Source organism: Emydura macquarii, unplaced genomic scaffold (genome assembly GCF_026122565.2).
Source record: "Emydura macquarii macquarii isolate MOO-44397 ecotype Brisbane River unplaced genomic scaffold, CSIRO-AGI_Emac_v2 contig_1045, whole genome shotgun sequence".
In the NCBI taxonomy this organism is placed as follows: domain Eukaryota; kingdom Metazoa; phylum Chordata; order Testudines; family Chelidae; genus Emydura; species Emydura macquarii.
The window spans coordinates 13,358,494-13,385,423 of record NW_027131182.1 but is presented as its reverse complement, the minus strand read 5'-3'; the positions used below and the strand labels follow the sequence as shown (position 1 = coordinate 13,385,423).

The following is a 26,930-nucleotide window of genomic DNA, read 5'->3' as shown; positions in this document are numbered from 1 at the left end:
CCTCTTGGCGAGGTGGATTACCTACACCAGCATAGTCAGCATAGGTAGTATCTACGCTGAAGTGCTGCAGCTGTAGCATTAAGTGTACCTTTTAACATTTTATACTGCTACCCCTCACTATCACACTTAAGCATCTTCCATGTAAAACTGATTGATTAGCAATAACAGTCTCAAGTTGACTTCATGGAGTGCATGGTCCTGTGAGGTAGGGTTCTGTTTTTAGTTGAGGTGGGGGGTAGGCACAGGTAGAAGGGGGTGTTAGAGTTGAGTGCCGTATCTTGTCACACTGGTTGAAAGTATAAACTCAGAAGTGAGAACTAATTGAGCATCACACCAAAAGGCTGACAAATTAAGGTGACTCTGTGACCAGATTGACGGGGTATAGAAATGGGAGTATCCAGGAAGACTTATTGGTCTCAACTTCTGATGGCTACTTAAAGCATAAGCACAGTTAATGATACCCAGGATATGTGAATTACTACATAAATATTTAAGGCTGCTGGAAATTTGTCGCGAGTGTGCAGAGGACACCATTTTACAAAGCGACCTCCACACAGCATGACCTCACACGCGCCACGTCGCACAGAGGATGCTATTTTGCTGTACAAAATTGGCGGCCATGTTCTGCGTCATGGACTGCGCGTTGCGGGGTCCTCCGATGGCGACCGGGTTCTGCGCTGCTTCAGAGCGGGCAAACTCCTCGGTGCCAGGTCCTCCGACGGCGACCGGGTCCTGTGCTCTGTGGGCACAGGCGAACTCCTCGGTGCTGGGGAATTGGGACAGGAGCTGTCCGAACGCCACCTGGCAGACCTCAACTGATGCCGCCTCCTGCCCTGCACTGCCTCCACTGCTGAGGATCAACGTTGGCGCCGAGAGGGAAACTCCGTGTCCTGAGTCAAAGGAGGTTGGTTCAATGACGCCAACCTGGAGCAACTACTGGGGGAGCGTCCTCGCTCTACCCGCGGTGGCCGTCCGGTGGAAGATCTTCCTCCCCGTACCGGGGATCTCCCCCGCCTTCCTGGGGACCCAACACGGGTTTCCCCCGTGACACCGGCCCATTCTCCCTTGGCAGAGGAGAGGCGGAGGTGGCATAGGCAAGGCCAACGAGGCTCTTGCCACCTGAAAAGCCTCCGGTGTCAACGGTATCGGCAGAGGGACTCTCCCACTCCCAGGAGTCGAAGGAGGCTCCCTGACCGGAGATGCAGGCACCGGAGAAGAATCAACGGGCCGGGTCCAGTGCATCTCCGTGCTCAACCCTGCCCGTACTGATGGCAAAGGGACGTGTCCATGCTCGGCGCGGGCCTTCTTTCTCCTCCATGCCAGTGATGTTGCGCGGTGCCGAGTCGAGGGCGGTGCACTCTGCACCAAGGTCACGCTTGGTGCCAAGGTGGATCGGGCAGGCTTGGACACCGTGCGGAACGCTGCCTCCATTAACAGGGCTTTCAACCAGATCTCTCGGTCCTTCTGAGTTCTTGGTTTGAAAGTCCTGCAGATCTTGCACTTGTCCTTTCTATGCGCTTTTCCCAAACACTTAAGACAGCGGTTGTTGGCGTCGCTAAGTGGGAAGGCCTTCCCGCAGGAGGCACACGCCTTGAATCCCGGCAACCGAGGCATAGCCCGGCCGCTCTAACTCCCCGCAGGGACTTGCCTTATCTCTTACTACTTTTAACAACACTTAACAACTACTTAACGAACTACAACTCACTTAGATTAACAAACAAGTTGAAAGAAAGGGAATAGTACTTGCTGAGAGCAAGGCTAGTTCCAGCAACCGTCACGGGCAGAAAGAAGGAACTGAGGGGGCATAGGGCTGGCAGTGCCTCATGTACCATGGCATGTGCGCGGGGCTCCAGGGGGCGCCAGAGCCTGCCTACGGGTTCTGCTAAAGGGAAAAAAGTTCCGGGAGGCGTGCACTCGCCTATAGTAGAATGGACATGAGCAAGCACTTGAAGAAGAATGTATCTTTAGAATCTGTGGAAATAACTCAGGAGAAGTTAAATACTGATTAAATGGCACAGAACTAGAAAGTAAGTCAGACAATACCCAATGGAAACTTCACCCTGACAGGTGAGATCCTTGGTTTTGCAAACTTGCAAAGGGGTTACAAGTTTTAAACAACTCCTCAGAACAGTGATGGTCACTTCTGTAATTTGTTGAAAAAGTCCCACTGTAGATCTGTTCTGCTGCCTATAACTAATATAGTTTTCAGCTTCCTCATAGCTCCTTTCGTGTGGATCTCTCTTCCCACGGCCCCTATTGCCTTAAGGTTCAGTGAATTTAGTGTCCAAAGCCATGGTTTATTCCCTCCTGCCTTTCTTCAAAAAAGTAGATAGCACCAAATATTACTGTACAACTGTTCAGTTGAGAGTCTGAATAGACTTAATGCCCTTACTCATTCTAAGCTCCAAAATCTGACACAGAGAAAGTCAGGAAAGTACTGAGTTGTAATGAAGTAAAACAGTTGTTACACAGCTTTGAGAGATGTTGCAACTATTTGGAAAACTATTACAAAAGCACCTTTGGACCCTAATAGTTCAAATAAAGCAACATCACAGCCTGGAGAATTAAGTACATTACCAAATAACTAGAACAGCTGCACTATTTATTATAAAACTTTCTAACCATCTGTTTAGCATAATTACAATAGTCACTTGGTTTTTGCAAACATCTTTCTAAAAGCAAGATCTGACTTTTTTAAAAACATCTACAATTATTTATACCTGATTAGTACTTCTGGACACATTTCTGAAGGCAGTAAGAGAAGGACATTATAAAAATATACTTAAGTAAATTACATAAGACCAAGGTAAAACATTTTTACAAGAAAAACTAGAGTGATGCTAGAGTGTTTGGGTTTCTTGCTGAACCACACCACAGTTGGTGCCAACAAAGGAAATATCCAGTAAACTGTGCATTACAAACCACTAGGATTTCTCAGTGTCAGTCTGCATTTGATACCCCAGATCTCTTGGTTCTTTTTGCTGCCCACAGTTGGCCGTGCAATGGTTGTAAAATGCAAACAATTAATCTTTATGTGGGGAAGTGTTTCCTTTAGGAGCTGTAGGGAAGCATCAGTCATTACTCCAAAAGCTTGAAGAGTCTTTAGTGTGGGAATTTCACCAAGCTCACTAGAAGGAGAGAAACAAAACAAACTTATCAGTAGACTGCAAAAATGGTTTACACCTCTTATCCAAACGGAATAGTACAATTCTTTCATGATAGTCTGGAAAATAGTATTTTGGATAAAGCTTCCATCTTATAAAAATCCCTGATTTTAAATATATTTATCTGAAACTTTATGCTCTGTTCTGGTCATTCGGTAAGAAGTTCAATTGCCAAACCAGCTTGAATAGAGAATAGGAATTTAAGTGCAATGAAATGGAAGTCCAACTTTATTCATAACCTATGAGCCTCACACATTCTAAGTTATTGCAGGACACTGCACGTTTCTTTATTTAGTGTCTCTGCAATAGCAAAGGACCATTAAAATCACCATTCAGAATAAGTGGAGTGATAAGTGTGCCCAGGTGATAAATCCTACACATCAGTGACTTCCTTAGAAATACTTCTAATAATCTGAGGATATGTCTTCACTGCTGTGGCAGCAGGGATTCATGCAGCGGCATTGATTCAGCGGGTCTGTGTAGACCCGCTCAGTTGATTGGAAAGCACTTTCCAGTGAACTCCATTAATCTACCTCCCCGAAAGGAGTAAGGCTGCATCAACGGGAGGCCATCTCCTGTCGATGCAGCGCTGTGAAGACAAGTATGTCTATGGGAGATGCAAAAGCACCATTACATAGCTTGCGTATCTCCCATCGACCACTGCCACCAGTGTAGACCAGCCCTTAGTTAACAATTGCCTATTCTTCAGTGTATGGAATATTCTCTTAGTAATTCATCTATCATTAATGGTGTGCTACATCCTTTCCAAGCGAGAAAAGAAGTAGACAAGCGTCAAACTGTGAATGCTCAGGAAGGAGAAGATAAGGAGCTTCATCCCGATAACGCAGGGCAAGAAATAACCAGTGAACTGACTCTAGCGTGGACAAGGTATGTGATTTTTGTGGTGGCGTTCTGAATGGATTGAAGGATCATGGCAACTGGCCAGATAAGGTGGTGGTGGCATAGTAGCGCTGAGATACCATCGGGACAAGGGGTCAGCAGAATGGACAGATTTAGAAGGAAATACATGACTTAGCTGTACTATTAACCTAGGCAGAGAAGGGATTTCAAAATGGCTTTGAAGTTGCAAACGTTGGGTGGGGGGACAGGGAACGTTGGAATTGCCATCAGTGACAGAGAAGGGATGATCCTTACATTTCTTTCCCTGTCAATTGTCTCCCCCCAGCCCCATTTGACAAGATATTGGTTACATCCGGTACCTAGCTACTGAACAGTGTCCGAAATCTCCAATTAGTTGTGACGTTTGAACTGGGCATACAGACCAAGTTTCTTGATTGCTCAACTCTTTGCCCAGCTACCATTTAAATGTGTATTTGCAAGTACAGCCAGGGACCAGATGTATTCATCCGAAGGAACAAACACCACAGAGCTATCCCATTGCTGTGTCACTATACCAGAGTTAAAGATCTTCCAATTTCCATTCTAACAACCTAGTTTCAGGAATCAATATAGATTCATTGCAAGTTCTCATTTTTTAAACTTTGTCACATAATTTTATTTTAAATAAATTGTTTCAGCAAGTTTTATATTAAAATAACATTTGGATTTCTTATGCATACAACCATTTAATGCTTTGTTTTACTAAACAGATTGTGTAAAACCATTTATTGTGGGCCTTAGGTAAAGAGGGAATCAATCTTGTGTCGTTTAGATAAACAGCTTAATGAATAATTTCCTTAAGGATATACTTGCACAGCACCGTCAGACAACAGAGACTGCAGCAGCCCTGGGCTACTGAGCAAATAATCTGGGTTTTAAAATTCCTTCAGATTAGCTACCTAATCCTCTTTAAAAGGATCTGTAAATATTACCGAGCTATTAGTCTGTTATAAGCATTCACATACTTACTCCCTTCTCACTACTACTGAGAAAAAGTGACACTAACACTGAAATAGCGGACTCAGTAACAAACTGAATTGAGAGTAAAATGTTTCACCAGTCATCCTTAAGTCTTTCCATTACATGTAAGTACTGAAGGAATCCCAGTGTAATGTATAATGTGACATTCAATAGTTCTTTGTACTGCTATAACATCTTCTACCACGGAATAGCCACATGCCTTTGGAGGAGATTTTTAAAGGACAGCCAGGCACCTACCACAAGAAAGTCAACAAACTGGCACCTTTGAAAACTGTCCCCCTTGCCAGAAACCCTCAAGGCCCACCATGAGATAGCGGTTCCCACTTTAGATGGGGCAAGTACAGCTAATTGATTTGCCCAAGGTCACACAGCCATGCTATCAAGAAGCAAGGCTAGCACACATGCACAGCTTCTGACTTAATATTGAGTTTTAATACTCAGAGCATGACTTCCTTTAATGCCCATATAAGAATACCAATGTGGCACATCTTCTGTTTGAATGAAAACCCAAAATGCTTTAGAGTTAAAGAGCAGAAAGAGAAAAACCCAGGGATAAAAAAAAAAAGCTTCGCCTGTAGTTAATTTTAAACCTGTTGACGGAGTTAACCATAGACGGAGTTAAGGTTGTCTATGCAAATTTAGTTCAGCCCCTTGTGTGTATGCATTATGACAGTCTTTAAATAGATGACTGCATACTAAATTTTCCATAACACTTGCCTCACTCAGTTCACAGGATGGTCCTGGTCTGGGGGAAGAATCAGAGTTGGTGTAGTGAACAAGGCTGTGGCCTCAGAAATTTCTGAAGGCATGTAGTGAATGAGGAAGGGAATTGCAAAAAGAGAAAAGACGATCTCCTGGTTAAGGCAACTGAATCCTGCCCTGAAGAACTGGATTCTGCCTCTGCAACAGAGTTTCAATGTGATGCTAGGCAAGTCACTTAAAACAAACTTTTCATAGGTGGTCACTAACTGCATGTGCCTCATTTTCTGAGTGTCCAACATGAGACTCTGGTGTCTGCTTTGCGAAAGTGCTGTGCATTCACAGCTGTAACCAAGTCAATGAGAGCTGTGATTTGACCATATAAAGAGAGAGAGAATGCTAAGTTTTCTGAGGAGAAAAAAGAATCAGAACCTAGGTATCTCAAACTGGGTACCCAAAATTAGTGGACACTTCTGACCTTAATCTTTTTTAACCAGATTTTTAAAGGTATTTAGGCGCCTCATGGGATTTTCAATAGGTATTAGATGGCTAAATATCTTTAAATCTGTCCCTCTGTGCCTTAGCTGCCATCTGTAAAAGGAGGATAATACCCCTATAACTAAATTCATTAATGTTTGTGAAGCATTCAGATACTGTAGTAATGATCATCACAGAAAAGCCTTTCAAGGAAATTAATTTTATATTCAGAGCTGTGTTTGAATGGTGTGCAAAAGTAACAATGAGGATAAAACAAAATATTGATGACTTCCTCAGAGTACCATCCATATTGCGCACTGAATGAGGCAGAGGTTCCCTGAAAAAGATAGTACATGATCATGTAATTAGACTCTATCATAATGCATATACACAGAAGGGAGGCTAATTAAAGTTACACAGGCAACCTTAATTTGGGCAATTCCTAACTGAGTTCTTTACTTTGCACCATAATATTCTTTTCAAACTTAAAAAAAAAAAAAAAAAAAAAGACACCCAGGAACTCCATTATGTGGATATTTTCACCCAGGTGGTTCATCAGCAGAGCTGGCACCTTTAGATCCACAGCACAGACCTCTGCCACTTGAGCTAACTGATTAACTGCTAGAAGTAGTGGGTTGTCATGTAGGTGCACAAGCACTAGAGGGAAATGAGAGAGATATTTCATCAGCGGTTCCACAGATTTTTGCTGACAGCAGAGGAGACCCATGAATCTTCAGTTCCATTCCAAGCTCTGCCCCTACCCCCTCCAACCCTGGCTCCTCCCAGCCTTCCTTTCCTGTTTTAAAGACATTATTTGCAGTTTAAGTCTATACAGAAGTTCAGGATCCTGAACAGTTTTTATTAAGTATTTCTGATTACCTTTTAATTAAGTTTTAATAGTAAACAATTATAATTGGTGTAACTGTAAGATATTACTCACAGTAAGTCAGCAGGTGATATCTGATAACATCTACTAAGAGACAAATGCTGTAGGCAGATGAGCTGATGAAAATATTGAAAACATTCAGGTTTCAACATCGCACTGTCACTGTAATAAAGGTGATATACAAAGCTCGATTAAAAACATTCCTTTTCAAGCACACAATAGAAAAAAGTTTCAAGTGTTTCTGAAATTCAGGGAGAAAAGTTTTTGCACGTTTAATATTAAACACTTATCTGCCGTCAAAAACTTTCTTCACCAGCTTATTAACTATTTTCTTCTTACATATTAAAAATTCATCATCAATTTCTACCATTTTTATTTTTTGGAGGGAGGAAAGCAGCAGCAGCTTCTTTTGCAGGAAGCTGTTTTGGCACAGGAACTTAGGTCACAAAAAAAAATTGCTCTACATGTCAAGAGTTCTAAACAATGTTTAGTTGATATGGCACAAATCAAATTATATTTTGATATTTTATAATCGTGTTACTAATGCATGAGAGGCAAGATAAGTCCTCCACAGCTGATGGGCCTCATCCAACATCTACTGAAGATAATAGAAAGTCCTGCCCTATGGCATAGGAAATGTTGTTTTGGGGAAAATACTCTCGCTAAGGCTAAGCTAAAAGAACAAGTTTACTAATCATGCTATATTGGGTGTGAGACTTCAATGGGCAATGGATCAGGCCTTACAGGATGAGCTATAATGATTGCTTTCCCACCATCTCCCCATTTGCTTTTTTCCCACCTTAATATAGAAATTTAAGAATTAAAAGCAACCTTTACATTCCAGATTACAAAAGGAGCCTTTACAATGATTTTAGATTATCCCTTCCAGAAAAGTATTTTTTGAATCTAAGTAACTAGCATATTACCCATAAAAATACTTTCAGCTGTATAGCTACTTCTGACCTACAGTCAGCAGCACTTAATACACTAATATCTGATATATAAAAGGTCATTGTTTGCTCATCTGGAAGTTATTGTACCTTAAGTCCGCTATTAACTTCAAGACTTCATAGCATTTCTCTCGACAGCCAACCCTGGCATACAGCATGCGCCCAAAGCACTACAGGGATTCTAGGTAGTGGTGCAGCCCATAGGAGGCTGTGGGAAAGTTGCCCAAGTGAGAACAGTACCAAACCCAAGCAGCACAGCTTAAGATACCTTTGCCCCTATCCCATTCGGGCTGCACCTTCTATCTCGTCGGGACCCCAGCACAGAATCTACCCCCTGTGCATCTGGATTTCTGCCAGCAGAAGCTACAGGAACCTCTGAGTGAACCTAGCCTAAAGTTTATAGCACAACAGATAAGACAGCCGGGGGTGTAGAGGCAAAGGGGAATTTTCAAAGAAATTCACCTATGTTACAACAAGTTTTAGATGTCATCTCGTGCTAAACACTATGTAATTTCCCCCCCTTATCATAAAACTCACTCAGCATCAAAATCAGCAAACTCTACAGTAACATCTCAAAACTGGTTTCCCTTTTCACACACACAACTTTCAACCCAAAAGGTGAGTTTCAGAAACTTTCTGTGAACAATTTCTGTCTTAAGGAATTTTTTTTTGTAAAGTTTGAGCAGAATTACTTTCAAAATGTTTGAGTTGGCCACAGTGTGGTTGGGAAGGGAAAGAGGGGGTAAAAATCCTTTTACCATTAAGAAAATCCCATCATATTGTGATAGTCAGTACTATGGCAAACAGGTAATGATGGGCACAGTTTAAGAACCTAATCAGAACAGAACTCAAATGAAGTCTGAAATTTGGCAAAGAAATAATCCTCCAAGGAGTGACATCTGTGCTAGGTTTGGGGAGAAAAAAATATCTTACTTAAAGGTGCTCAGATACTACAGTGCTGAGCCTGGTATGAAAATGTATGTAGACATCGATAACTCACGGGTTCCTCTGGCTTCTGCTAGCAGAAACCCAGATGGACAGGGGGCAGATTGTGTGCTGTGACCCCACAGAGAGAGAAGTTGCAGCCTGAATGGAGTGAGGGCAATGGTGTCTTTGTGCTGTCTAGATTCAGTATCGCTGAAGAATTTCTGATATACAGTTTGTTACCTTAAATCTAACTGGACCAGATACGGGCATCTTGTCACCAATGTTTTAATATCTGGGGAGGAAAAAAAAGCCAAGTATACATAAATCAGCCAGTGACCTTTTTCCAGAAATATTACAGTTTATCCTTACCAGTAAAAGCTACCTTTTAAAGTTGCATGTGGTTTGAATTATTCACTGCTAATTAACCCTTATTTACATGTTTTCTACCAACATGAGTTCTTGACAAAAGGTTGTACTTGTTTAAAGGATATTTCTACTGCACTTGAAATATATACCAAATCTATTTCACCTACTAGTGTTCGGTACAGCCCTTAAAGGATTTAAATTGTCTTAGTTTTGTCAAAAAACAAGTCTTTTGTCCAAAAAAGTGTCCCTGAAATGCCATTTGCACTATCAATATACTAGCCAGAAAATCATTTGTATTTAGTCACTGTTCTCTTAACAGGAGAAATTTACGAGGTTACAGCATTCTGAGCACTCCAAAATTCATTCATGCAACTGAAAACCACCACAAGATTTCCATAATCTAGAACACACTTATCTTTGTAGCAACTGGGCTTTCTGGATACCTGAATTTTTTCCTGTGCAAATCAAAGTTCTTTCCTCATAACTGAAAATTGTATTGTTTGATTGCCTTTAATTATAAGGTCTGTAAGACAGGGACCATCTTTTTATTATTTGTGTGTATAGCACCGAGGACAGTGGGGCTCAGATTCCTGATTGTGGCATCTAAGTGCCATTAAACATAAACCATAATATAAAAAAGTGGATCTCAGTGCATCAGAGCTCATGTGCAAAAATTAACAATAATGCTAGTTAAGTTTTAGGGTTAATGTTTTAAAAATTGTACTACATAAAGCACACCCTCATGCAGGCAAAGGCACCATTGCCTTTGAAATCAACACTCTAGGTCTGACAGACCAAGAAGAGATGCAAACAGTTAAACAATCAGAGCTACACTTAATTAAGGTCTAACATATCATTCCATTAGAACATCAGTTCTCAGTGCTGCTATTTACCGGATATCTGTAGATTTTGTCTGTATCCGCTAAAATTTAGTTGGGTTACTTTTGTAGAAATGTGGTTGACTGCTGCTTTAACATGCTCAGCTGTGAAATCACACCAGGACAAGTTCAGCTCTTCCAATCTATACACAAATGAAAATACATCCATTTGGAAACACTGCAGAAACATAGGTTTGGCCTTAAAAGTATCCACATACTATTCAAATACCAATAAAATCAAACTGCACATTAGATGATACATATATCATTAAGTTTCTTCATTAATTACATCAAATTTCAAGAGATCAAATTAAATAGATGTCTTAGGGGAATTATAATGGAATAAAGAGCCTCTTGGTTGCCAAAATACATCAAGCCAGCAATGACAAAGTAATTATCATCCGTTGTTGCTGTGAAATGAGGTAGCTGCCATAGTCTGATTCCTAATGGACTGGAGTCCACCTTTAAAGAAAACAAATACAGCTACTTGCCCTTTAACTATCCATTATTAATTGGCCATTTGAGTTAGTCTGTGTGTATTTTTTATCATGTACATAAATATCATACATGTTTGGATTGCAACCCTCTCCAACCCTTCATACGTTGCTTGTCTTAGACTGTAAGCTCCTTGGGGCAGGGACTATGTATTCCAGTGGTTCCCGGCCCACAGGCTCCCCTTCCGCTGGCTGCAGAAGGGAGCCGCTGCCTGAGTACCCAGGCGGAGCGTGCTGCCAGTGCAGGCTCCTTGCTGCAGCCAAGGGGATAGGAAATCAGCACTCCCCTCCCTCTGGCTGTAGCAGGGAACACGTCAGCGCAGCAAAGTGCTCCCCCTGGATCCCTAGGCTCTGGGGTCCCTGCTGGAGCCAGAGGGAGGGGAGCACTGATCTCCCATCCCCTTGGCTGCCGAAGGGAGCCACTGCCTAGGGATCCAGGTAGAATGCCTGGTTTCCCTGCTGCAGCCAAGAGGACGGGAGATCCTCCTTGCTGAACTCCTTCCCTCTGGCTGCATTGGGGACAGAGGAGGGCTGCTGGCAGAGACTGGTGCCCTTCAGGGTTATAAAAATTATATTTGTGGCCCTCGAGCCAAAAAGATTGGGAACCCCTGGTGTATTCCTTTTTTGTGGACAATGCTTAGTACATTGTGGGTGCTATCAGAGTACAAATAAAAAACCACTACTGAAAATTTTTTTGGTTGTCTCAACATAGGTCAAAGAAATTAGCTGCCCTCTCACCCTCACCGGTTCCTCAAAAACAGGGTTAAAGCATGTTGGCGAGGCAAAGAAACATGTATCACTGTGTGGCATCAGCGTAACACCACCTAAAGCAGCGTTTCTCAACCCGTGGTCAAGACCCAAAACTGGCTCACCAGAATGTTTCAAAGGGTCACATGGCAGCTCCTGTCCTATGAGCTGGCTGGGCTCGCCACTCTGCTCCAGGCTCTGCAACCTCTGGGGTCCCGGCGCCACTCAGGTTTGGTTCAGCCATCATGATGACTGGAGTCCGTGTAGGCCAAATTTGAGTGAGGCACTGCAACCCTGAGCCAGGTCACAACTCCACTCTCACAAATTTAGTCTGGTCAGGAAAGCAGGGCCAAACCTGAGCAGCTTTGCTACCTCAGAGGTCGCAACGCCCAGAGCGGAGAGCCAAGCCCAGCCAGCCCAACAGTACAGGAGTTGCAGGAGCCACCACTGTGGGGTGAGTGCTGGGCAGGACCCAGCCCTCCCCACCCGGGGGGGCAGGACCCGAACGAAACCATCACAAGTCCTCCACCCTCAGACTATTTACTGAGTCACAACAGCCCATAAACATTTGCAAATGGGTCCTGAGCCCCAAAAGATTGAGAACCACTGGCCTAGAAGTCCAAACCAAGATCGGCTCCTCATTCTGCAAAGTAGTGCATATACATATAATAGACAGTCAGTGTCCTTAATAGGGAAAATCTACAATCTAAGTAGACAAGACAGACAAAGGAAATATTATCTCCATTTTACAGATGCTAATTGTGGCACAGAGAGATTAAGGTTTTATCTACACACTAACTTGAACTGGTACAAGTGAAGGAATATGTTTATACCCATATAGTTAAATCAGTACATGTTAAGCTTGTGTAGGAAGCCGCTGTGGCCTCCCACAGAGCCAGAGCCTGAGGAAGGACACGAGCGCTCTGATTGGCCCAACTCACCCTCTGCCCCGGAGTCTGCCCGGCAACAAGGCACCCGGGCCGTGATAGGACCACCCGGCCAGACCAATTGGCAGCGCGGGGCGGAGCCACAACAGGAAGGGGAAGTACAAAAGCCTGGCCCCTAAGCTCAGTAGGCCCCAGACTGCTGCCAGAGGCAGATGTGCTGCCCTGCCAGCCGAGGCCTAGGCCAGAGCCTAACCGCCGCCGACGAACCCTGGCCCCACCTGGGCCCGGGGATTGGATAGGGCCCTCGAGAAGCTGGACTAGGCAACCCGGCCAGGACGACTGGGCCGAGCTACCCCGAGCCCGGGGCCGTGCTCTGGAACCCCCAGACTGGGCCGAGACTCCAGAGCGGCCCGAGTGGCGGGCACCCCCGGAGGCCGGGCCGGATTTGGAGGAACTGCCGGCCGCCGAGCCCCTCCCTGAAGCAGGGCTGGACTTGGAGGAGCTGCCCGAGGCCGAGCCGCTCCCCACATACAACGACCTTGAGGAGCTGCCCCCTGAAGAGGAGCTTCCCGCCTTACCCCCGGTCGACGAGGAAGGACTGACGGCGCTACCCCTGGTGGACCACCTTCGCGGCACAGAGGAGGCAGGTACTAGGGTCAGTGGGGAGGAAGTAGCCCAGGGACAGCCACGGCCTGTGGCTGAAGCCACATTCTAGTTGGTGTGTTGCGGCGGGAGCCCCGCCGACAGTGGCAGCCGCTTCTACCACTGCTAGGGACCTGGGCTGGGACGCAGTGGAGACGGGTGGGCCTGCGTCCCCCTCCCCTTTTCCCTAGCCACCCCAGGAGAATTGGTCTCCTGACCCTGCCTGAAGCCGTTGCCGCCTCTGCTCACCCTGCCTAGGGGTGGGAGCAATAGACTCCTTGTTCGCTCGCCCTGCCTGAGGGCCAGAGCGATCCGCCTCTGCTCACCCTGCCTAGGGGTTGGAGCAATAGACTCCTGTTCGCTCGCCCTGCCTGTGGGCCAGAGCGATCCGCCTCTGCTCACCCTGCCTAGGGGTTGGAGCAATAGACTCCTGTTCGCTCGCCCTGCCTGAGGGCCAGAGCGATCCATCTCTGCTCACCCTGCCTAGGGGTGGGAGCAATAGACTCCTTGTTCGCTCAGCCTTGTTGAGGGCCTGAGCGACCTGCTCACCCTGCTCAAGGGTCGGAGCACTGGACTTCTTGCTCACTCGCCCCGACTGGGGGCTTGAGTGGTAGACTGAGTGCTCACCCCACATACGGGTGAATTGCCTAGACTGATCTCGCGCCAAACGCGAGCTATTCCCGTGTAGGAAGCCACTGTGGCCTCCCACGGAACCGAAAACGCTTACACTTGCCTTAAGTAGTTTCTCCAATATTCACAAGAACTCTAGATTAATTTTCTGCCACAGATCTCCAAAGTCCCAGTTCAGTGCCTTAAGCACAGAACATCCTTCTTCATGTTGGCAGATCACAGAACGTTAGTCTCTTCAGTTGTCAAATTTTATGACAGTACTACACTGACAGAACATCTGTTTTTTAAGAATTATTTTAACATGATGTGATCATTTCTGCAATCAAAGTTGCGCACTCTGTGTAAATGGGGCTCACCAGATGCCATTTCACAATTTTTAAAGACACATTTTCACTTTGACAGAGTTTGACCTGTCACTCTTTCAATAAGAAAATCAATTTTGCATGAGGATATTCAAAACAGACACAATTAATTTTTTTTTTCCAGATAAATGTAGCTGTCTTTAAGGAAGATAAGTCTCATGAAACATCACCAGGTAGCAAGGAAGTAGTCTAACAAAAACATAAATTATCAATCTTCAGCAAAGGAAAATACCCAGGTTGGATGTTCAAGAACACAAACTACAGTTAATAAAAGTTATACGCCCATGACAGAACATATCACTGTGGGTCATCTCTCCCAGGAATATCAACAAGTGCATAAATTAATTTTGTCTTACCTAGAACAGCTGCTCAACATCATTTCCAGTGCTTCTGCAGAAAACCCAGAACATCCAGAGAGATTTAGTCGCACCAAACTGGAATTCTGAGCGATGCTTCTGTAAAGAAGACCACAGATGGAATATCCCAATGCCTTCCCATCTCTCCTGGTATCAATTTTATGATTTGTTTTCAAAACTTAAGATTCCAGCCTCAGGATGGCCTTACTTTAGTAAAGATACAACATTTGTGCATCTTTGCTTAATAAGCCTTGGGTTTTCAATTTAACAGTTATTAACTAGATGTTCTGTAACAATTTACCTGCTGCATTAGCATATTTGATAGATCATACACTTGAAAAGGGCTATTCTCCCCAGGGTCCTGGCCAAATTCCTATTTGGATACTTACATTCTGCCTAACAATGTTTCTCTTGCAGTTTTAATTTAGTATAATGTTCCTGGCTCTTCCTCTTACTATGGGCCCTCACTCAGTAGGCCTGAATAACTACTTGCTCATATGCAAGCTAGAATACCCAATAGATTGAGCAGGTGTAAGTGTTGATTCCCTGACACTGATTAAGCGGCCACCCGTGGCCCAGAGGTGCAAGAACCTTACACTTCTGAACATGCCCACTCACCTAATGATATCATCAGAAAGCACCAGTCCTTCCAAGCTGAGGTTCTGTAGTTGATCACAATGACAAAGAATAGCATGGAGATCTTCAACACTTATTGTGCAGTTGGACATGTCCATATGTTGCACTTTAAGAGGTCTAAAGAGAAGAAAGGGAGACAATACAAAATGGATTTTAATTTTTATCTAAAATTGAGGTAGCATACTGCATCTGTATACCACAAACGAATACATAGCTAGCAGAAAACATATATACTTTAAATGCATGTCTGGATCTATCAATATTACTAAGCTGGTTACCAAAATTGCAAAATTCTATTAACTTTGAGACATGCAAATCTTTAAGATTCATCATAATAGCTCTGTCTATGCTAGAGTTAAATAGTATTTCTTTTCTCTTTGCATAGAGATATACTTCAATAGTTCTTAGTTCTAAAATAAAGCATTACAGAATAATGGTACTAGACTACACCAAAGATTGTGTTAATCAATTTCTGAACAATTTTGAATCAAGAAAGAACAGAATGCAGCTCCCCCAATATTCAGCCAGTGCCCTATTCCCTGCTTCATGCTGCCTTCATTCCAAAGAGCTGCCACAAGTGTGACAACCAGAGGTGCTAAACCAAAGAGATTGGTTAGAATGTATGACTGAGGGAAAACTGAAAGGGAGACCTTGTTCCAGGGCACCAAGCGATGGTGACACTTACCGGTTGTTTTTAAACAATGGTTTCCCAATACAGGATCTTGGACAACGGAATACAGTTACACCCACAGGTAGCAATTGCCCAATCACTCCTGGCAGCAGATTTTTACCAGTGAGATCAAGGGTCTGCCAGAGTGATTCATCAAACCTAGGAAGGAAAGGAGTTTGCTTATTAGTAAGTAATCTAAAGTCAAAGCAATGGACATTGCCATCAATAGCTTTTAATATTATGAATGAATGAATGGGCAGAACAAGGAAATCAACTCATCTGATAGCAAGGATTTACAAGTATTACTGAGATTTCTCTCTGATCTGATGGCAGATCATTCTTATTCCTGAATATGAGAAGCCAAGATACCCTATGAAACTCTCTATAATTCTGGACAGCGAATGAAAGCCCAGGGAGAGCAGAAATTTTGCTCAGCTGAATTAGGGCTCCATTGAGCCCAAGAGAGGAGGGGACAGGAGAGCAGTGAAGTTGGAACTCCTGCTGCTTTTCTCAGAGAAGGGAAGCAAGGAGTAGACAGAAGATCCACAGGGAGAAGAGGTCTGGGAGGTCTGTAGACTCCTTCAACTCTGCAGGGATGGGGGCAGTATTTGTTTATTAGGAGGCAAGACCGAGGGAATTCGGGAAAAGACACGAATATGGAATTAATAAATGGAAGGGATGGGGTGCATGATGGAAGAGTACAGAATACATTACATGTTAGGGGTGGTGGTGGTGAAGGAGTGGGCAAGACCCCAGATTTTATTAATGGGAAGGCTGGAAGAGAGTAGAGCCTTTAAATTAGTTAGGGGGACAGCCCAGATGCAAAATTTTCAGACAAGTGTGGTTCTCAAGTGACATTGTCCATTTAAATATCACAAGGAATCAAATGAGTCTATAGTCTCTTAATGCATGAGTAAAGAGATGATTTGGTAATGGATTCTGTGACTTTCCGGGACTTTTGGGGCAGGGTTGGAGCAACTGCCACCACAAAACAGTTGATGGGCAGGGCTGCTACCACAGAACAGATGATCAGCTGGCCAGCCCAGTGGAGCAGCAGCATCTCTGTCTTCCCTTCTCCCCCAGGGTATTTTTAGTAACAGTCAGGGACAGGTTACAGCTTCTGTGAATTTTTGTTTATTGCCTGTGATCTGTCCCTGACGGTTACTAAAAATACCCGTGACAGAATCTTAACCTTATGCATGTATAACCAACATTAAGTGTAGACAGAATTACCCATGCACATCAAAATGAGAACAAGACCATTTAGCAACCTTTAAAAAGCAATATTGTTCTCAACACCTACAAGTAAAAAGTAATACTCACGATAGGCGTTGCCATCTCTTGCAAATCTGGGAAACTTTTAGCAGGTCAGATAGGGGTAAGTATGCAAAGATCCCCAATAGCAATTCATCTGGCAGTGCATCCCAAGAAACACCTTTAAGAAAACAGTCATCAGGTTTTACGTAGCTCAGATCCATTTTTGCCTACTCATTAGACATTTCACCAGTTTTGCCATTAAACAAAAATATCAAAGACAACAGAAAAATTCCCTGCCCAACTACCGCCACCTCATTCCCTTGTTGATCTATGTATACACCAGTCCACTACTTAGGTACTTACAACATTTCCTTATGGGAAAGGTATTCCATTATTACTACTATCATCTCATCCAAGGTGTTAATAGGTGCCGTGTGTAGGTGCAGCATAATTGCCAACGGCACTGTCCCGAAATTATCTTCTGACAGCCTGTGTGTCCAACCCATCATGTTCTTAGAAGGTGTGTCTTAGCCCTTCTGAAAGGGATGTAGCTATTCTGCTCTTGTGCAATTAGCCCTTTTTAAAGGGCATGACCCTCCTGATGGCAGCCCCAATACATATTGTGATCTTGCTCTTTTAAGCTATTTCACCTCCCTATTATCCAAACATTCCTTTCTGAAAGCAAGTACATTTTCAAGGCACTAGGTACATCTAGAAAATGCTATTGTTGCTTCAAAGAGCTCTGTGGCTTTTGGAACAAGGGACTACCTCCCTAACTGGGATGGGAGACGGTGTGCATTTTAGACAGGAACCCCAGCCAGCACTTCCCAGATCACAACTTTATCTGAAAAGAAAAATGTAACAGCTTGGGTACAAATGAAAAGGCTGGCAGTACAAAAACAGCTTCTGCAAACTCACCAAAATACCATAAACAAAGTCATAAGTAAGTTCCTAGATAATAAGGAGGGGGCTCAAACTGAGGTCTTATGAATATTCTCAGAGCCTTCATATCTTGAGATGTTTAGATCAGAAGTCTCCAGATAGTATAATCAGTTGCTGGAGAGATGTTTCTGAATCTTAGTTGATCTCCTTTTAATCCACCCTCTGCTGGCCAAAACTGCTGTACTACAGACCTGGGAAATAGCCAAAATCCTCTTTAACCTTTATTAAAGAAATGGAATAGAAGAAGTTATAGGCTGCACAATTACTATCAGTCTCTGTGATCCATTGGAAATATTTTCCCCAGAGATGATAAAATACTGTTCATTCACAGGTCTCCTTTAAGGAAGCCATAGACACAACCACTTCCTCTCAGTAGCGCTCCCTTTAGGCATGCAGGGTTGTCTGGATGTGGAAGAAGAAAGTCAAACTTCTGGGAGGTTAAAAAAAAAAAAAAAAGAGAGAGAGAGACTTGAAAGAAACACACAAGATTCACTAGATCTAGGGACTAGCATCCCCTCAGAGACCAAACTCTATAAGGAGCAACCTAACTATTAGTGATTTGTAGTACCTGACCTCAGTCATTGTCACAAGTTGACAGAAGCCTCAGTCGTTGACAGAAGCTGTTACTCTACCTGACTCCGTCTCTCGGAGCAACCTAGTCCTGCGTGCAATCACAAAGTCCTTGTTCTTCTCTTTCACTTTCTGCCGTTTTTGAGGAGGACAAAGAGACACTAGCAACTCCTGAGGGGTGTTCTCACTGTCCAGCTTCTCTTTCTTAAGGACAGACACTCCCATGCCCGAGAGTAGCTCCGATGTCTTGGTGGGGTCCCATGACCATGTGAAGCTTGTGGAAACATTGCTGCCTGAAGCTGGGATTTCCTGGAGATGTCTCCTGCAGGAATAGCACAAGTTACATTCACAATCACTTATAAGGTATCTACCACCATCCCAAACGGTTGAATTACAAGTACGTAGAAAGACCACACACAAAAAAAGTCTGGGGTGGGTGGTTGCACCTACATCCCCTACAATAAGTAATCCAATTCACAGTGGAAATCAATAACACTTTGTATTTCTATAGCAGTGGTTCTCAACCTGCGGCCCATGTGACATCCAGGTAGTACTGGATGTAGCCCACAAAGGTAAATAGGTTGAAAACCATTGTTCTATAGCATCCAAAAATCCCATAGGGCTTTACAAACATTCACAATACCTCCAGACCTGGGATACACATAAGGATCAACTTGGACAAATGTACATGATACTCTGTGGGGGAAATAGTCAGAAACACACATACTTAATAGAAGGGCATAACCTGGGAAGCAGTAACGCTGAAATGGACCCATTTAGGCTGACAGAGTAAATCAGAAATGGCTTTGCAGCATGATATGGTTGCAAAAAAGAATATTACAATTTTGAACACTGGCATGACAAAAGAATGGGGATCTAGTCAACAGTAACAAAGTATCACAGCAAAGATGGTGACTGCAGCCAGTTAGACTACCGCACATTATCACTGATAAAACCATAGGGAGGTCAGGGAAGTGATTGGGGCCATGGGGACTGATTTATGTGGAAAGATTAAAAGAGCTAAATATATTTAATTTTGTGTTGTTTATTGTGGCGGGCAGGAAAAATAGCTAGATGCAAAGGGGTGAAACTAACAAGGGTAAACTTTAGTCTGAAAATTAGAACAGTCTTCCTAACACATTATCAGTCTGCAGAATAGACTGCCAAAGGAATTGGTGGAAATCCAGTTGCTTGGGTCTATTAAAATGAGACTGCACAAATTACTGGAAGAAAGTCCTGCATTGGCTGGAGTTACAAGGAATGATCTAACAGGTCTCCCTCTTTCATTTTCAGAATTGCTTCATCCACCTGTGAAAAGTCTGTGTAGTTTATAATCTATAGTGAAGTGTGTGAATAAAGAACTGGGAGTCAGGAAATTGAATTTTAATCCTGCCTGTAGGCTCTTTTGCCTCAATTCCCTTATCTATAGAAAAGTGATAATAATGATTATTTAGCTACCACACAGTGGAATTAAAAATTACATAGCTAGTGTTTGTACAGCACTTTGAAATATCACAGTGAACTAGAAAGGGGTACATCTACACATTAACATTTACTGTATAGAATCAGTACTGCTCAACTGTGCATCACAGGCCTTGTACTGCTAACAGAGACTCCCAGTTAGCACAAATGATAGGAGGTTGTTCTCCATTTTTTGGTCCTATTATCACTATGAAGTTCTAAATAGCCATGGTGTGATGCAAAGTGACATCTGTCCCAGAACTTCAGATACTTGAAAATATGCTTCTTTTATATAGGGGAATATAATTAATTGGCCAATGGCTGTATATCGCTGCCCTGTACTGGAGATAATCAGAACTACACAATTTTGTCCACACTGCTATCCACTAATTGAGATTCTCTTTAAGTTCAAGCAGTAAGGCCTCTGTCTTCAAAGCAGAGATCTAGCCTCACTGCTGCTATAAAGTTCCAAATAGTCACAATGTGCAGCACAGTAAAAATTGCAAAATCCTGAGTGAACACGCGTTTGTTACAGGAACACTGTATTTTGGACAATACAATCAAACCTACACACGGCTACCTGCTATTAATTACCCTTTAGCGATCACACTAAACCGGTGCCTTTATGTATGACTTTTGCTCATCAGAGTAGCTTGGGGGAGGTGGGGGTGCATTTGTGGTTTTCCCATGGAAGGGGCAGAAGCATTAGGGACCTAACGGCGCGTAGACAGACCGATTCCAAAGCCCAGTGCAACGCTTTTTGCACGCATCCCCCCCCCAACACAGCAGCAGCCTATATACTTTGGGCGGCAACCACTCACCCCTTCCCTTTGCAAGTTTGCAACGCCCAGTGCAGCCCACCCACTCCCCAAGGCGGGCTCCATCCAGCTGCCCCCGCCGCGTTACCTGTGCATGGTGGCCTGGGGCAGATGCATGAGAAGCAGGGAGCCTTGGGTCCCTCCGCGCACTAACCAGCGGGCAGCAGCTATTGTCGTGCCTTTCCCAATCCCTTCCCGCGCCTCCGCGCTCTGCGCACGCAGCAGCTGCAGCAGCAGCAAACGGAGCGCGGTGCGCGACCTGAGCTGGGTAACGCTGCGCGCGCGCTAGTCCGAGTCCGAGTCCGAGCCCTAACGAAACCGCGAGGAGGGAGGAGTTCGGGAGGCCGCAATGCCTCCTGGGACTTGTAGTTCGGCGCCGGAGTTGTCCTACCCACAAGCCCGTGCGGTCCGGCACCGTCGGTCGATGACGTCGTTGGACGGCGAGCGATTGGCCTAGGCTTAGGGAAATGTCAGCACAGCAGCAGCTGGGGAACCGGCTGCCCCAGTCGCGGTGACACGGAGACAGCCGGGCCCCGAGAGAAGTGTCGCCGGCTGCTGTGGCGCAGTTTGAAACCCCGCGTCGGACTTGGGCCGTCGCTCACTAAGCCAGGCGCCCGGGGCAGCAGCAGCCTCAGCCGGGGGAGGATGGAGGGGAGCAGAGCCTGGCGGAGGCCCCGGTGCTGAGTGTGTGGCTCAGCCCCAGGTGAGGTGGGATGGCCTGGCCTGGCCTGGCCTGGCCTGGCCTGAGGGATCGCCCCACATACTGCTCCCGCTTCGTGTGTGGGCTGCCGCTGCGGCCAGAGAGGCGCCCCTGGCAGGGATGCGGGGCAGCCTTGGGAGAGAGGGGCCCGTTTTGTGTCAGCGGAGGGGGAAGGGGGCACAGGGAGCATGACCTCGGGGGGGGGGGTCGTGGGGAATGTATGGGGCACGCCACGGCGGTGGGGGAGGGGCGTGGGCATGTATGAGGTCCGCACGGGATGTGGGGCGTATACGGGAACGCCAAGGCGGTGGGAGGGGGCATCATGGGGGCAGGATGCAGCGATCTCTTGTTGCCCCCGGGTGATTTGTGGGCCCTGAGCTTTTCAGACGGAATTCTGAAGCACCCGGCTTTGGAACTGCGGTATTCCATGTCAGGCCCCACAAACAAAGTGGGATCAGAAATTGAGACACACCTATCAAATTCAGGAAGTCTGATACCCTGAAGATGAGGGACCCTTCATATGGGACCTTAAAACGAAGCTCTGTGTTCTTGTAGGATAGGTTTGGAGGGTTTTTTGGGAGGGGAGAAATCAGTGTGTCAATGCTGCTGTCTTTGACCAATTTTCCCTATCTTTCCAAGACCCATACCTGCTGAATAGCATATTTATTATTTCCGTACCCCCAAGTATGCTAGATGCTTAAAGACAAATAGACAAGATCCTTGCCCCAAAGAGCTTTCAGTCAAATTATTTTCTGCTTTGCTATCAACTTCTCATCCTCAAGGAGGAAGAGTTACTGTACTAGTCATATTACAAATTACTAGGTTACTTTTCCCAAGTACTGACTAAGTGATTAGCTACACAAAACACATTAAACTAGATTAGTCAATTATTTATAAAATCTACAGACATCTGTTTTAGCAATATTTCTGTGGGGAAGAACAGCCTAAGAATGTGAGGGTTTGTGGGTCAGGAAGTCTGGCACCATGTTGACATAAAGATTTGTCTGGTTTCCCTTTGAATTGGCTTTTCTGAGTTTCAGAAGCAATTCTAAAGCACCCTGGTGGTGCTCAGCTGCTCTACCCAAGTGTTTTAATTGGATCGTTAATCACACCGATTCAGACTTTGTGCAAAGTTCCTACTAAAACCTTCACATTTACTCCTTTTGTGGAGTTTCGAATTAGATTTTCGTTTCAGTTATACAATTTTTCATTACCTTTGTCCTAACAATATGTTCTATTACTAGTGGTGAAGGATTAAATGACTCAGATTTGAACATTTTTGACAACTTCTCTGCCTGTCAGAAAATTGTATCCAGGCTGATTAAATGCATACTATGCTCATTTTATAATGACTGAGAGATACCTGCATAGTTGAAAACTGTAATGAAAAATTTGGCTCAACTTACACATATAATGAACACTGTGCACTACTAGTGCACATTAGTCTCCATTAAATCAGATGTTGTCAATAATGTTCAGGCTTATACTCTTTAACATGAAGTGTCAAGCATTTTCAGGTTTAACTGAAGTCAAGGATCTTTGGTCTTAAGGGGCATTATTTTTAGTTGATGATCAATTTTTTTCCCCAGTGTTTTGTTTTCTAGCTGGCTGCTTTGACCTCTATTCAGCATTTTTTTTTTTTTTTTTGCCTCTGAAGTCTTCTTCAATCCCCTCTACTAAATCATCAATAATTAAGTTGGGAAGAATTAGTTGACGCATTCAAAGTTTAAATTATGGAAAGAAGTATTTTATTATCCCTAAATTAACAAAAGATGGTCATCTCATGCTGTCTTGATTATTTCCAGTAATGGCAATTCTGAAAATTTCTGTGACACTTTCTGTGACACACAAAGATGTTACTGATATTTAACCTAAGGTTGCCTTGGTGCAATGTAAGGAGCATGATGATCCTGCAACTGGTAGCCCCACTGACCTTAGTGCTACACAATCTCTGCTGATGCACAGATCACCATCTGTTTTCCTAATAAAACCCTCTTTAGGATCAGACTGTTACTTTGTTTCTTTATGTTTTATTCTAATGTTCCCTAAAATATCTGCTTATTTTTTTTCCTTCCAAAGAAATATCTATCACTATTGTTGCTCTCCTCTGAACTCTCTCAAATATGTCTGCCTCTGTGGTACCCTAGGGACTTCATTTGAGGTTCAGCCAATGCTAAATAAAGCAAAATAATTTCCTATCTGTTCTGTGTATTTATTCTGCTTCTTATCATTTTGTACATAACATTTTTCTGGCCTCAATTTGCCTTTCATTAACATCAATGTCCCACTGCTGATTCCTGTTCCATTTAGATCAGATCTAGATTGGGGGTGTCAAACTCATTTCCTATGGTGGGCCAGATTTGAATTAAATGTACGTCAAATTGAAATTTTTCAATTAAATTATTGTATTATATTGTACTGTATTACTGTATTACAATAAAATTTGACAAATTTCAGTATATATAATCAAACCTAATTTGCTTCTTTGCTCATTCTTGGCAGAAATGCCATAACACAACTCTTATGAAGAAAAGAAATTAGAATAGGAATTTGAAGAACCATTAAATTGAACATTTGTTTATAATATGTGTTTTACTAGGGAAATCAGGAAGCAGGACCTATAGGAATATAAATGACCAATTAAAGCAAGTTATTTGTTTCTTTTTTTGAATTTCAAATATCTCTCTTTTTCTCTCCCTACCTTTATCAACTTTATTTTCCCCCATTGGGATTGTTTGTTTTTAATCTTGTAAAGGCATCAAACAGATTTATAAAACATTGGGTAAAATGTTAAACAGGTTTAAATATCTAGCAACCACTTACCGAGTTCTGTGTCTCGTGCACACAGCGCTCAATGTGCTGCTGCCAGAGTACACAGATCTCGTGGCAGCACGCTGCCGCCGTGAGATCTTGCAGCATCGTACCCTCTGGCAGCAGCACACACCGCCGCAAGATCTTGCGGCATTGTACCCTCTGGCGGCAGCACGCGCCGCCGCTAGAGAGTACCACGTCGCGAGATGTCACGGCAGCATGCGCTCTGGACCAAAAAGGTTGGTGGGCTGTATTCAGCCCATGGGCCGAATGTTTGACACCTCTGCTCTAGATTTTTATGCAGCAGTACTGTAGAGCAAATTTTCTTATTTGTGTATTTATTTCCAGCTTTGCACTGAGCACAGGCTTAATTCACTTACCTTTCCATGGTGTTCTCTGAGTTTGTTGATGATTTTTCTTATGCTAATCAAGCTTGTGAACACTACTGTAAAGGATTGGGGCCCATTTTATAGTGACCACCTTGTAGCAGCTGAGGTTTTACTCTCGCTGAACCAGCTCATTCCTTGGGTAATTCTGTCAGAAGCTCTCTTGCAGAATCTACAGAAGCAGTTTCCAGCAGGGTTAGTTTTTCTTTCAAGTCTTCTTTATAAAACAGATGAGAATTTCAGACTCTTCCCTCAAAGTCTGGCTGAGTAGTCCCTTCCCCAAATCTGTCCCTCAAACCAGTAAGTGCAGCAACCCAGCATTTCCTGACTCTCTCAGGAAAATTTCCTGACTTCAGAGCCTCAGTAATAAAAAGACTTCCCACAGTCTCCCTTTTGTCGATTTGGATTCTGGAGCAATTCCTTTCTGCAGTTGCTCTAGTAGCAATCCATTGGGCACACAACTCTGGCTCCCTTCCACTTTCTGCAGGATATTGCCATCTCCCTCCTCCATTTCCTTCTGCCCTCTTTTATGAGGATCAGCAATTTAAGTTCTAGCTCTTTGGCCCTGCCTGCTGCACCTGGCAAATCAGCCAGCTGCAGACCTCTGACCTCTTTATATTTTCATAAGTACCAAGTTGAGTAAGAGAAAATGCAGAAAATGTCTTGGATTAAGCTGCTGAGAATTGTCTGTAGAAAGATCAGTAAAATGAAATATATTGGACTTCAAGAAAACTAACTCTGAAGGAATGAAAAGCGAGTTGAAGAAAACTATGGTGAATAGAATTCAGTAATGTCTGAAATCATAGTGGAAACTGGAAGTATTTTGAATTCAGTAATGGGAAGCTATAACACTAAATCAGTCCAGTTAAATCATGTTAATAATGGCAATATAATTGGAACACCAGTATGGCTAAGCAGAGAGGTAAAAAGCAATATAATTGAAGTACATTTTTAAAAGTGTAGAATAAATGGTAAGTAAAATGACCGCTATTAGAAAAAGTGTGTGTGGGGGGGGAACTACATAAGAATGTAAGAATAGCCATACTGGGTCAGACCAATGGTCCATCTAGTCCACTATCCTGTCTTTTGACAGTGGTCAAAGCCAGGTATTTCAGAGGGAATGAACTGAACAGGTAATCATCAAGTGATCCATCCCATCGCCTGTTCCCAGCTTCTGGGAAAAGGCAATCCCTGTCCATCCTAGCTAACAGCCTTTGATGGACCTATTCTCCATGAATTTATCTAGGTTTTTTTAAAACCCCATTATAGTTTTAGTCTGCACAACATTGTCTGGCAAGGAGTTTCACAGGTTGACTGGGTGTTCATTTTAAACCAGCTGCCTATTAATTTCATTTGGTGACCCCTAGTTCTTGTGTTATGAGAAGGAGTAAACAGCACTTCCCTATTTACTTTCTCCACACCAGTCATGATTTTATAGACCTCTATCATATTACCCCATAGTCATCTCTTTTCCTAATCTTATTAATTTCTCCTCATATGGAAACTTTTCCATACCCCTAATACTTTTTGTTGCCCTTTTCTTGTTCCTTTGTTGTACTTTTTCTTTTCTGTAATAGATGTGTAACAAGTGGCTGAAATCTTCTCAAATAAGAGGTCATTATATTAGGTTAGAAAAGATTTTTGGAGGCTTGTTTTTAAGATTTATTTAAGTAATCAGTTAATCTCTGTTTCTAAAAAATTATAAAACATAAGTGTTAAGTGCAATATAGATATGAATACATATTTACATTCTTATCACATTTCAATTGCATATGCTATTCACTACCGACTGTCCTAAACAGTTGTGTAGTGTCCTATGATATTACTTTCAATTTAGTTGTGGCTGAATTTCATTGGTAGAAGAAACAATTCCTAGAAACTGGTACAGTTTAAGAGCTAACTCTATTTTACTTACTTGCCCTAATAGGCTTATTGACATCAATATATAAGTCTTTTGGGATTCTTCAGAGTAAAAAGTGCTTTATGAATGCAATTTATCAAAATACACTATAGATCAGTGTTTCTCAATTGGGGTTCCGCGGGAACACTGTTGGGGTTCTGCGAGCAGCTGTTCTCCGTGCCGCTGAGAGCAGCTGTTCTCCGCGCCGCCGGAAAAGGGAAGATGTCTCGGATTTTCCGGCGGAGGGTATCCAGTGTAAGTGTAATTTAAGTGAGAAATGCTGACTTTTGCTTATTTCGATATTTGAAGACTGCTTAGAGTTTGGGGGGTTCCGCAATTATTTATGGAGTTCAAAAGGGTTCCGTGGCCAAATTTAATTGAGAAACACTGCTATAGATAATGGAAACCATTGTCATTTAAGAAATGAGCTGAT

The 26,930-nt window shown here is 43.5% G+C and overlaps 2 protein-coding genes across 3 annotated transcripts in view; one reads left to right on the top strand and one right to left on the bottom strand.

The window, feature by feature from the left end:
* Nucleotides 1-1,987: 1,987 nt before the first annotated feature.
* On the bottom strand, nucleotides 1,988-20,892 carry SKP2 (S-phase kinase associated protein 2). Of its 2 annotated transcripts, XM_067545522.1 has the most exons (10): nucleotides 20,789-20,892; nucleotides 18,484-18,743; nucleotides 16,976-17,087; nucleotides 15,668-15,811; nucleotides 14,965-15,099; nucleotides 14,347-14,445; nucleotides 10,244-10,371; nucleotides 9,225-9,276; nucleotides 7,162-7,269; nucleotides 1,988-3,128 (listed from the first exon to the last, which is right to left on the bottom strand). In XM_067545522.1, the coding sequence occupies exons 1-10, from the start codon at nucleotides 20,815-20,817 to the stop codon at nucleotides 2,915-2,917; spliced, it is 1,281 nt and encodes a 426-aa protein (XP_067401623.1). In that variant the 5' UTR covers nucleotides 20,818-20,892; the 3' UTR covers nucleotides 1,988-2,914. The 2 variants fall into 2 exon arrangements, with proteins under 2 accessions (XP_067401623.1, XP_067401624.1); XM_067545523.1 differs by lacking the exons at nucleotides 18,484-18,743; nucleotides 20,789-20,892 and adding an exon at nucleotides 17,828-17,836 and having other exon boundaries at nucleotides 1,991-3,128.
* A 169-nt stretch (nucleotides 20,893-21,061) lies between these two features.
* Nucleotides 21,062-26,930, top strand: part of LMBRD2 (LMBR1 domain containing 2) — a 46,508-nt gene continuing 40,639 nt past the window's right edge. The window contains exon 1 of the mRNA XM_067545521.1: nucleotides 21,062-21,403. The gene's annotated coding sequence lies outside the window, so the exon portion shown is untranslated. The remainder of the gene's footprint in view (nucleotides 21,404-26,930) is intronic.

Excerpts from the sequence above, each read along its gene's own strand:
- SKP2 (XM_067545522.1), bottom strand. The coding sequence starts at position 20,817 with ATGCATCTGCCCCAGGCCACCATGCACAG. Across the intron at positions 17,088-18,483 it reads GCTCCGAGAGACGGAGTCAG|GTGTTTCTTGGGATGCACTG; the intron begins GTAGAGTAACAG and ends GTTTTCTTAAAG. Across the intron at positions 10,372-14,346 it reads ATGTTGAGCAGCTGTTCTAG|ATTGGAAGAGCTGAACTTGT; the intron begins GTAAGACAAAAT and ends ATTTGTGTATAG.